At 49.0% G+C, this 12,406-nt stretch overlaps 2 protein-coding genes across 2 annotated transcripts in view; one reads left to right on the top strand and one right to left on the bottom strand.

Moving 5' to 3' along the window:
- LOC135822973 (IQ domain-containing protein E-like) overlaps nucleotides 1-1,875 on the top strand; it is a 35,214-nt gene extending 33,339 nt beyond the window's left edge. The window contains exons 17-19 of the mRNA XM_065335813.1: nucleotides 15-152; nucleotides 645-744; nucleotides 922-1,875. Coding sequence (XP_065191885.1) covers nucleotides 15-152; nucleotides 645-744; nucleotides 922-1,092 — 409 coding nt within the window. The 3' untranslated portion in view covers nucleotides 1,093-1,875. The remainder of the gene's footprint in view (nucleotides 1-14; nucleotides 153-644; nucleotides 745-921) is intronic.
- LOC135822975 (sodium channel modifier 1-like) overlaps nucleotides 1-12,406 on the bottom strand; it is a 65,650-nt gene that overhangs the window by 43,144 nt on the left and 10,100 nt on the right. The window lies entirely within an intron of this gene.

Genomic DNA, 12,406 nt, shown 5'->3' with positions numbered 1-12,406 from the left:
ACTCTCACTAACAGACAGTTCTCTAAGCACCAAGCCAGCAAGATCTCCGAGCTAGGCAAGCGGCACAAGCAGCTGTCCAACAGCCTGCAGCAGTCGGAAGAGTGCCTCGCACTGGAAGCGCGGGCAAGAGAGCATGCCAGACAACTGGAGCAGTAAGTCAGCAGCTCAAGTATTATTTCACTTCACTCGTTGTATGACCTCGTGAAAGATGTGATAGCGTAACTACACTGTATGGTTTCAGTCCTGATGACTGACAACATGCTGATTCATGGTACACTCCGTGACTGTATATCAGTAGTTGTTGGTCTTACTGCTAGGATGGTGGTGGTGTCTGCAAGTAAGGGAGAGGGGGAGGGAGGGAGGGAGAGAGAGAGAGAGACATACAGACAGACAGACAGACATACATACATACATACAGACAGACAGACAGGCAGGCAGACACACACACACAGTGACACACACACACACACACACACACACACACACACAGAAGAGAGAGAGAGAGAGAGAGAGAGAGAGAGAGAGAGAGAGAGAGAGAGAGAGAGAGAGAGAGAGAGAGAGAGAGAGAGAGAGAGAGAGAGAGAGAGAGAGAGAGAGTCTCATAATTATGAATGTATCCTCTATCCTGGATTCCTGTTTGTTAGGCGCAAGTCAAAGACCGTGGTGTTCTCCGACTCGCGCTCAGCTAAGCAGCAAGTGGCAGCTACTACTATACAGCACCAGTGGCGCTCGCACAAGGCAAAGGTACGTTGTCACTTGTGAGAAATTCAACCTTGTAAATTGTAATGTTGTACCCCTCAGTGAGTGTAATAATGTTATGCGTGTAGTTTTCAATTCCAGAAAACCTGACTACTACGTTACACCCTCCTGTGTTTCTCCTTGTCGACGTGTTTGCATCCTCTACTCCCTATCCCCCTGCAGAGACGACAGCTGAAGGCCGAGGAGGACACTGCGCACGCCGTGTCTGAAGTTCAGAGTGCTCTGCGTGCACAGCTGACACGCAGCACACTCCTTGCTGCAGGCGGGCCGAGATCAACAAGCAGCGAGGAGGAGGACGATGACGATGAACAAGATGATGACGATGGCATGTAGTGTTGTGTGCATTCAACATCAGTACGCTTTGCTCTGAGTACTTGTTACTGTTAGTCATACAGAGTGAATGGTACAGAGGGCTACATACAGTAAGGGTACAGAGAGGTACATGCAGTGGGCTGAGATAGTCACACTCGGACACACAGATTAGGTGGCGGGCTTGGACCACGCATACCGTGACACTGTGAAGGCTGGATAATCTCCCATGGAGACGTGAAGCATACATCACCTCTTGTTGTGACACTGCCCAACCCACTCGGCGATATCTTCCTAGGCTAGCCTTCTCACACATGCCACTAGAGACCTTACGCCGGTTACTTGAGCGATTTCCCCTTAGCCAGATACCGAATCCGAATCCTACACACATATAACCACTAGTATTCAAGACTTTGTACATGTACTTCTACTTCGACTAGTTTCTTCTGACGTGATGGTGCATGCATTGGATGTCAAGTTTACAGTACTAGTATAGGAGGCTGAACTGCTCAAGTCAATCAAACTGGCGCTTCCCCTTCTCTGAGCTGGTGTCCAGAAACGACTTGAGCACGGCGTTTTGTTCGTGCGCATCATTCTTCAATACAGCTTCACTATCTCTGGGACAGGACCAGCAAGCAAGACCAAGTTGCAGACCGAAAATATACTAGACTTTTGAATCTCCCCAACTAAACCCCCATCCCCACCCTTACCATGATGATAATACCAACTAACTACCCAACTCATTCATTTCAGTATTGATTTCTTAGAGACGACAAGAAGTTACCATTTGCTGAGATTTGCTCCCGGTTCTAGCACCTGTCTGGTGTTGCAATGCAATGCTGAGTGGTGTGTGTGTCTCTCTCTCTCTCCCTCCCTCCCTCCCTCCTCTCTCTCTCTCTCTCTCTCTCTCTCTCTCTCTCTCTTCTGAAGTGAATCCCTACCCCCCCCCCCCCCCCACACACACACACTACGAGCAGTAGACCAATTCATGGAGCCTCGTGACCAGCCTTTAATCCAGAAGAATGGAAGAAGCAGCTACACACCTCAGGCGAAAGTCACCACCACACCATAATAAGTAAAACAGCACCTGGTTATAAGACAACACGCACACACACACACTGCGGTTAACAAAATGTACTAAGAAATAACCCTTGCCGCACCTGGCCAAATAGCGAACTAGTGGTCGATGATGAGTCGTACCAGCTGAGCCTCAATTAGTTCTTGCTCTTGTTTTGTTTACATGCAATACCTTCTGTGCTAAACGGACATGTCCGGCCTGCACGGACACAAGGCAGGAAGTGAGTTGCAGCGGCGGACAAAAATAGCACGCGCGGTCACCCCAAACACCAACAGCAGCATACGACGCAACAAACACGGGTGAAAGAAGAACACCCGGACAAAGAGAAGAAAGACCTCGTGCGGACACTGCCCGGCCGCCGACAAAAGAATCGTCTACACACGGCTGATAAAATGAAAGAACAATGATTGAAGCACCCAGGAACTCGGGGGAAAATCAGAGCGCAACAAGGCAGGTCTCTTGGGCTGTGGTATAAGGTATAGAGCTATTAAAAACACACAGGCACACACATATAGGAAGGCCAAGCTGGGGAACAGACGGACCAGACACACATTCCAGCTTCTTCCTCCGGCGACAGAGTAATGACGTAGAGCGGTGGTCGGATCGCGTAGATTAAAGATGTGAACGATGCACCCACATTCTCCAAAACCAGGCACCAGCCACAGAAAGGCGACCGGGTTTCTCAAAAGGAGGGAACACAACACAAAATAACTCGGCAACGGCTGTGCCCGGGGAGTTCCAGGGAACAGGTGGCACTTCACAAACGTATTTGCTCAAGTAAGTTAGGAAAGCACACAACACCTGCAGAAGAAAATCCGGAAAAAACAGAGAAAGAAAAAAAGTTAGAGGTTGACAGCGGTGATTTACAAACATGGTCGCACCACTTTTTTTTAGGGCTGAAACGATCGTGGATTTTCACCTATCGATTACTCTTTAGCTTAACGATCGAGTAATCGATTATAACCGTTACCAAAATAGTGTCTGAATTCTGTGCAAAATTACTGTGTTTCCACAAGCTATGCCTTCATAGTACCAACAAATCTGCATTAGTGAAAGGGTAGCTCCAAAACATGGCAGTTTGAAGTCAATTGAACCTCAGAACATGCACCATACCCCTGGCAACTGCACACTCACAGCGGAAATTGATTCAAACTTCACAAAAACGGGGGTTTCAGTACTTTTTGGACTCAAAATCCCTCAACGAGTAATCTATAACGTAACGATTACTTGATTGATAAGGAATTATCGATCGATTACCGAGTAATTGGTATAATCGTTTCAGCCCTACTTTTTTATGTCGATAGTGGGACCCAAAATGCCTGCTTCCACTATATAAACTGTATGCAATACGATGAAAAGTCATGAGGATTTGGCAAGTCATGAGGATTTGCCAGTAGTGACACTGCACTAGTGTAAGTCCAGCCATACTGAAGCATGAGACCAACAGGCATAACAAAATGTACCAGCAGGAAACCCCTCTCCCAGGGACTTGGGTCTGGTTCTGCTGCGGGTGCCGGAGTGGCTTTTCATCAGCTCCCCCCCCCCCCCCCCTCCCCCCCTTCCTGCCTGCACACCCAAACGAAGCACAAGAAGAGGCAACGCGTTACAAGCTCGCCCACACCCGCACACATAGACATAGACACACGCACACACACGCACACACACGCACGCACACACACACACACACACAAAAGCGCAAGACGTGGAATAGGAGACGGCGGTACTCACTCAAACGGACACAATGAAATCGGCCTGTGTTCACGACGCTGCTGGAGGCTGACTGCCACCACCACCTGACCGAGGAGCAGAGCCTTGAGAAGCAGCTTGAGAGTAATTACCTCCGCTACCAGCACTACCACCACTTCGCTCGCTACTTCGTGCACGCCGGTTCTTCTTCTTTCCTCCACCTTTCCTCCGGCCGGAGGTGGAGCCGTTGCCGCTATTGTTTGCGTTGCCGTCACCGGGGTAGTCATGGCGAGGACGATCACTGCAGCTGCGGCCATAGTGTCCACCGCCGCCGCCATCATTACCACGGTAACGGTCTCCGCGGCCGTAATCGCCTTGGCGACCTTGATGGCCGGGGCCGCCGTGCTGCCAGTGTGAACCACCGCCGCCGCCTCCGGACATAGAGCTGGGTAGGGGTGGTGCAAAGCCGCTGCCGTTGCCAGTTTCAGGACCACCACCGCCACCCTGTGACGGTGCAGCACTGGTGTTGTCAGCCGGCTTGTTGCGCTGGAGAATGGTACGCGGGGGAGCGCCAGCCATCGTCAGCGCACCCGCGGCCAACCGTCCAAACGCCGGCTGGCCGGGAGCTGAGCGAGGTCTTGCTCCGACACTGTTGCCATCGGCAGGGGGTTCACACTCGGATCGAGCATCCGGCGTGCCACTGGTGGCTGTTGTCTCACCGCTTGTGGCCGTGGTGCACGGGGAAACCTTGCCCGATGGCGGCTCTGATGATACGGACACCGGCACAGTGACTGGCATCACTTGCGCCGCCTGTTGCTGCTGCTGGTGGTGGTGGTGCTGCTGATCCTGCTGTGGCCCGGCTATGTCGACCGATGGCAGTGACATGGGAGAGCGGTTGGTAATGTCAGCAGACGATGGCGGTGTGCATGTGGTCTCTGACCAGTCTTTGCTCTGTATTGATAGCAGCAACAGCAGCAACAAGACGACTCATAAGAAAAGCAGTGAAAAAAAATCACAGTTCGCATGAGATTCGGCTGGTGGCCGAGTTTTCCGCATCCGCAGGAACGCCACCATCCTCTATGGATCAATGCGCAGATGCAGCTCCTAAAGCGATGGGAGGTGAGTAGATCAGACCCACTACAAAGTGGTCAAAGACGGAAAATCCCATTCGCTGCATCCATGTAGTAAAGGACAAAGAATTTCCAACACCCAAGGACTGTGGTCATCAACATTCGAGGCAGCTTTTAATTTGAAGAATATCTTGCTGCTTGGACATCGATTACACATAATCAGTGCAAGCATTGAGGAGGTTTGCCTACTTTTAGGCCATACCATTGGGAAAATCCCGTATGACACCACACTTCTTGCACGTTTGCCGAGTCAAGTCGGCGGAAAAGCGGGCGCTCCAGTGTGGGGAGCAAACACTTTTCCATGAAATTCTCGCCGAAGTCGCTACCACTATTTTATACTGATATCATATTAAAATAGAAGAAATCACATGGATACGAGTTATGAAGCAACGATCCACGACTGTAACAAGATAATAAGCAGTCAGAAAGTGCGATAACAGGGCACAAAACTGACATGTTACTGAGACATTCAACGACCGATCCGAGTTAAATTTGATATCACATTGTTCTTTAAGTTGTTTTGAACAAGCCATAAAGAAACTCACACTCAATTCCAGACCCAAAACAGTCGTGAAGCTTCCTGTGTACATAAACACAAATGGTAGTAGCAGCAACAACAGAATGACGCAAGCAAAACCGTCAAACATGAACAGCAGCGGTGACAGTTACCAAAAGGACCCGAGGTTGTTGGGGACTCGCGGCTACACTGTGCGAATGCAAAGAGGTTGAAGAGACGTAAAGGCGGTTTCCAATGTAGCATGCAAGTGACCCCAGGGATTACACGCTTCTGTGCTGGTCGATAGAGAGTGATACATATTTTGATATCCTGCAGCCAGCTCTTTCTCAGTATTATCGCATTCCCGTCTCCGAGAAAACTAGTATATTATCTCATACAGGGAGTTCCAACACTATCTTCATCACCTTCCTTTTGTTGGAAGTGTCGTATCCATGCTATAGACACGTGGCCGTTTAAAGCGGGATTCACAGAAGCTTTTTTTGCGATGCGACTAAAATACATGTTTTACAGTACCCAGTGTTATTTCCTTAGCTGGCACCCGTTCTTTGTGCTGTAGTTTATACACATTATTACTACGGTTTGGTACACTGTTGCATGCAGGTGTATCAACGCTCCTTAGGCCTCGTTTACACGACAATAATTGAAAAACTTTTTTTGTCAAAAACGTTTTCAAAAGAACACGCTTCCACAGATTTTGATAGGAGTGTGCACATGAACACGCTGAAAAACGTTTCAAACACGTTTCAAACGAAAAACGGCCTTCAAAGTGTTTTTCAATCGTTTTCGTTCCGTTTCGTTCTCGCGTAGACGGCAAACACGTTTTACTACTACGAGCCTCGTACTCAAAACATGCCGCCGCCAGGCCAACTTGTTGCACGTGACCATTGCGCGCCGAAAAACGTGTTGCAGTGTACACGCTTATCGCTTTCGTGTAAACAGCAAAAACGCTTCGAAAACGATTGAAAAACGTTTTTCAATCGTCGTCGTGTAAACGAGGCCTTATTTGTGCAATAGTTCGTACGCTGAATAGTATTGGTACACACTACTGCATGCGGGGCATCAGCCTCCTGGCCATGGATATGGCCATAACTAGATATTATTGCTACAGCCTTTCTAGCTCTCTCTCTGGTGTCGGAACGTCTGATAACGCAATTACACAAGAGAGAGATTGGAAGCTTTGTTACAACTCTGAGTTTCACGTATTACTACGATCATCAGGCAACTGATGGGTCCAAAACGGGCAGCCAGAACATAAGGGGGAGCAAGGTGGGAAATTCTGAGGGGTATCATAGGCGACGCGTATCATAGCGCAAGAGTCAGGTGCAGGCGTGAAGTTGCCAAGTCTTCAGACTTGCAATTGCAAGTTACGGCCACAACTGCCCAGCCTTGTTATGTAGTAGTTTAGGTTAATCATGTCATTCCGCGGCGCCGTAGCTTACCCCCGGGTCGCCGGACTACGACAGCAGTAGCTCTACCCTTAGGAATAGAGCCCTCTACTGGGCAGCCTGGAACCTTTCTGTTTATATCATCAAGAGTACATAAGCCCTAAGAGTGTGCAACTCCAGCTACGGGGTCTGCCACGACGGCAGAACTTCCCATCACGTGATGAACCCGTACACATTATTTGCACTCTGTGCATGATTTCGCTTTGGGTACAACTCTCTTGTGGTCACTTTGCACTGTTTGCAAGTGTAACCTTTTGAACCATGTCACGTGATGTGGAGTTCTGCCGTCGCAGCACTGCATAGAGGTTGTGCAGGCAGTTGCACACTCGTGGGGTTATGTACTCTTGATATCATGCAGGCTTGGAACGTACCAGTACTGGCGCGTTTTGCCGAGCGGACGAGCTGGCCGACGTCCACCTGGGTCTCGGACCCGTCCTCACCAACCACCGTCTTGATCACATCAACATAGTAATGGTAGTCTGCAATGGACACCTAGACACACACACACGCACACACACACACACACACACACACGCACACATGCACATACACACACACGCGCACACACACACACACACATGCACATACACACATGCTCATGCACAGACAGACAGACAGACCAGACATGCTGCGAGCTAAATACATTGCGACCATTCTCCAAGCCACACTCAGACTTGCCACCACACTGCACAAACAATAACATGTTCAGTATGCAATGGATTTCATTCCCAGCTACCAATGGCAAACAAGGCATGGAGGCAATCACAGGACAGTATAAAGATTAAAATGCAGACAGGCATCCCTCACTACAATCAAACATGGAGAAAGCAAAGCACTCAAAGGTTTCCCCGAATGTGGTCTTCGTGTACGAGTGGTCCACTTATCCAGGTAATTTCACAGGATATACCACTCTTTGGTCCTGGGTCTGGTGGCCCTCTGGTACAGGTCCCCCTCCCCTTTTAGCGTGACCACCTCACTAAAGTGACCACCTCACTAAAGGGACCACCTTACTAAAGTGACCACCTTACTAGAGAGGCCACATTACACAGTCCATTCGTAAATAATTGATCTCTGGACTTTTCAAATCCAACTTCAACCGGATTAGACTCAAATACCCAATTCTAATTCTGCTGGAAATGGATTTTGGACCAGTAGGTCTACAAACATCAATGCTAAACCCGGCCGAAACATTCAAAACCTGGCACACATGACACAGCCCATCACCAATCCTTACCACCTTCACGGACACCTCCACATCAGCAACTGCATCCATGAAAGCATTCATTTGCTGTGCACAGAGATGGACATAACAACACGGACACCGCCAATAGACAAGGAGAGAGAGGAATGAACACAAAGCATGCCAAAACAACCTGGGCACTGCCAATAGACAAGGAGAGAGAGAGAGAGGGGGGGGGGGGGGGGGGGGGGGGGGGGGAGGTGAACACAAAACAAGCACAAGCTACAGGTCACTCAGTGCTGTGCTGGCTTTCAATTGAGACGAGCACCGCAAACACAATACCAGGGGGCAACATTAGGTGTGACAGGAGTACTAGCATACCCATTCCTTGAGTACTCGCTTGAAGTATTTTTTTGTGATAGAGTATTCACACAGAAAAGAGTACTCGACCATTGCTGAGAATGTGACTTAGTGTATGCAGCTGCAAAATGCGCTTGCGTGAACAGATGTCGCTCCTCCAATGCCTGTTCCTGCACCAGCAACAATAGATCGAGGGGGGGGGGGGGGGCTAATCGCAAGCACCACATTCGCACGTTTATCTACATATGTATACAGGCAGGTGGTGCACACAAAGCAACTATACCTTTTCGGTCAAGGTCTCAGCATCCACACCACTGAGCGAGCATTCAAAGGACTGCAGGAAGAGAGAAAGCAATGCGCACATTCATATCAGAAATCTAACTCAGTCTTCCAGAAACTGCAGCAGAAAGTTACTAGAACCGCTGGCGTATAACAACCAAAGAGGACAGCCACTCATACAGTACAGGTAGCCAGTGCAGGCTGTCGTAATAAAACGACTCATCCGTGTTCCATTCCCGTGCATGGTACATGCATGGTGCGACGGCACAATGACAGCTGTCGCAAATCACACTGAGTATTACACGTGTTTGTTGGTGATTCCTGGTTAGCTTATAGCTTTTCCCTACTCGAAGATGTTGCCGCCGCGAAATCTGGGGGTTTGTGTTCGTCCTGGCGAAAACTGTGTTTTGATCCGTTGAGGGAGAGGAGAGATACAGTGCGAAGACGTACGATCTGTCCGAGAATCGGCGAAGAAGAAAGCTTCGCAGACGACCCGTAGTGGTTGGGAACAGAATGGAACATATACCAGTCGATGCCTGTCATGGTAGGGATGACTGCTACGAAGTTTTAGCCCCATGCTCCCCAGCGCTTTTTAGCGCCCGACGATAATTACCAAATTTCATCGATTTTCCATGTGGATCAAAGCATAGTCTCCTCAATCTTCTCCAGTCGAGCTGAGTCTGGACGCTACAATGTCGAGACGCGAAAAGAGAACATGCATGAACACACAGGAGCATCACATGCAGCTGCATTCTGCCTTGACGAAGCTGAGAACAACACCAGCACCACGCATTTGGAAGACATTTCGAAGAAGACGAAGAACTACATATCTGCGTTCAAAAAAGACTCTGTACTGTGCAGTATGCATGCATGCATGCGCGAAGCACGGGGTCCGCGGATCAAATTCGTTCAAAAATCATTGTGCCACACGGGTTGTATCATTTGTGTGCGATCATGGCCTTTCTTCTTGACAAACAAAACTGAAGTTTTTCGATCTTCAAATCGCCATAGCGTCCTTGTCATGACTCCAAATCAGCTGAAACTTTGCAGGAGGAATGAAAATGCCATGCTGAATCGATTGGTACCATTTTCGAAGGGTTTCCTTGAAAAATAAAATTTAGCCTGCACTGGCTAGTACAGGGGAATAGCACGATTCCACAACATGAGCAACAGAGAGAGAGAGAGAGAGAGAGAGAGAGAGAGAGAGAGAGAGAGAGAGAGAGAGAGAGAGAGAGAGAGAGAGAGAGAGAGAGAGAGAGAGAGTATGTGTGTGTGTGTGTGCTCAAAGTGCGCGCGTTACACAATGCACCAACAGGCACTGAACTCACAAAAAGAGGAATCGTGTACGCGCGCTCAGGGATTTCCATCAAGCGACTGATGTGAACACGCTCGCTATTGCCATAGTCCAGAAAACGAAGCAGAACCTGCCAGAAACAAAACCATCACCAGAGGTAAGAAAAAAACAATGCTGTACTAGTACTCCAGAGTGCATCATCTGACATCGCCATTGTGTGTATCAACATGACCATGCATCACTCGGCCTGCACATGTATGTAGCACAGCAAGTGTATCCTTCCATCCCGGTGCCCAGGTCTAACAGATTCTTGCCAGCACAGAGAGAACTGGAATGATAGGATGCTGCCATCACTCTGAGCCGAAATGCCCCAGCACAAGCAAACGCATCATCATCATCATTGAGGAAGCATCTCCAAGGCAAATGCTCCTTATCTTCTTCTAAAATATTCACATACTAACTGAGAAAGGATAATGGAAGACAATCATGCAGCCCTAACGCTAGATAAGTTGACAGGAACACATTTAGACAGAAGCGTACCTCCTGTTCTTCCTGAAAAACCGCTTCAATCAGGCCACGGTACCAACGGTCGTCCACTGAGTAGCGAGCCAAGCAGTAGTTGCCTTCGACTGCACTGTCCTGAGCGATCGGCGTCGCAGTCACGTCTGCAGCACTGGTACCCCCACCACCAGCCAGAGTGCGACGTATGACATTGTATCAGCACGGAGGGACAAATACCACACACACGCACACAAGCACATATACACACGAACACAGGCACACACACACGCACGCACACACACGCACACACACAAGTCAAACTATTCTGTTGTAAATATGTAGCATTCAAAAGCAGCAGAAACTTCAGGCTCTTCAACAACATGGCTTTCACAAGTAAACTTCCGCGCCTTCTTTTCAGGTGATATAAAGGCAAGAGCAAACGAGAGCAAGAACACTGAATTATGTAATCGTAAAGATGTAAAGATAAATCGGCAGAAAGGGAGGCAGACACAGTACTGTACAGTTTCTGCTGAACTTGTCCACGGTTAAGGCCAGCAACTACTAGGAGATGCAGCAACTTTTGGTCAAAAACAATGTGCCAGCATGCAGTTCTTGTTTTCCTAGTAGGCCGCAATCACTAGTACTCTGGCACAGGCTGGAGAATGCCATGTACGGGACAGACGAAATTAATACACTACAGTGCTGCTCAATGAAATCCAGTCGCGTCACTCAAGTTTGCGCCTTGCACCTTTCCGCAGCTCAGCGTTCGCAGGCCTCAGGCTGCGCAACGCGCGGTGCGTACTCGAGGGACGCGACTCGATTTCATCGAGCAGCACTGTGCTTGCCAGGCTCTGTGCAGTATACACATGTGAGTAGCATGCCTCTGCTGAACGACATAGTGTCACATTCTAGTTCGTGCTCGTTTGCACAGAAATATAAATGCTCGGGTTTATGGTGACAGGGTGACTTGCAGGGTGACTTAAGCCCACGGTTTCAAGCAATGCAGGTGCAGCTTTGACAGCGGAATAAACACGGTACGTGAAGCTTCACCTGGTCCGGGGTGTCAGTCTACGTAAGTCAGAGTAGAAGCTGAAAGAGTGAACAGTGCAGAAGACTTACTTTAGGTCTTCCATCATGGTGACAAAGTCGTCACTCTCTTCCAGCTCGGTCAACTGTGGCCAGAAATAGCCACGCTCATCGACACCGTGTTCGATTGTGACGTTCAGACTGGCACCTACGTAGAACACAACCAGAAGACACATCCACAACAATACTGCTGTTACTGCTGTTTGTTTAATTGATTGCTTGCTTGTTTGTTTCAAACCTATATTCTCACGATGGCCTGTGGCCAATAAGAGATGTTGTTGTTGTTGTTGTTTTGCTGCTCCTGCTGCAGCTGTTCTATATCGATATTTATCGACAGGGGTAATGGGCTGATGATGATAATGATTGTATACGTGTCTATTCTTAGAAGCCACCATTTTGAGCTGCCAGCAAAAAAGATTCTTCACATACAACCCCAGCTCTACAACCTCTTCACATTGCCAGCAGAGAATGACGTTCCCAAGGACCCACGCATGCACAAACAATTTACCTTCCTGCAGAATCTCGTGAACAAGGTCGGCTTCATCGAATCCGCTTGGTTCCTCGACTTTGCCTGCGTCACCAACAAGAGCCTGGTCCTGTGCAGCAAAGGACGGCACAGGACTAGAGTCGCCGGAAACTCCGGAGTAAGGATGGCCGCTGTCGTGGCTGGCACGATTCACGGAGTTGTTCTCATCGCTGCTATTAGCATCAGGCACAGATAGGTCAGCGATGGCAGAGCCGCCCTCGACGCACGCAGCCTCAGCATCAACGGTCTCGGGAGA

This window comes from Sycon ciliatum, chromosome 8 (assembly GCF_964019385.1).
Source record: "Sycon ciliatum chromosome 8, ocSycCili1.1, whole genome shotgun sequence".
In the NCBI taxonomy this organism is placed as follows: Eukaryota; Metazoa; Porifera; class Calcarea; order Leucosolenida; family Sycettidae; genus Sycon; species Sycon ciliatum.
Note: the sequence above shows the minus strand (reverse complement) of the source record. Positions and strands in the feature narration are given on the sequence as shown.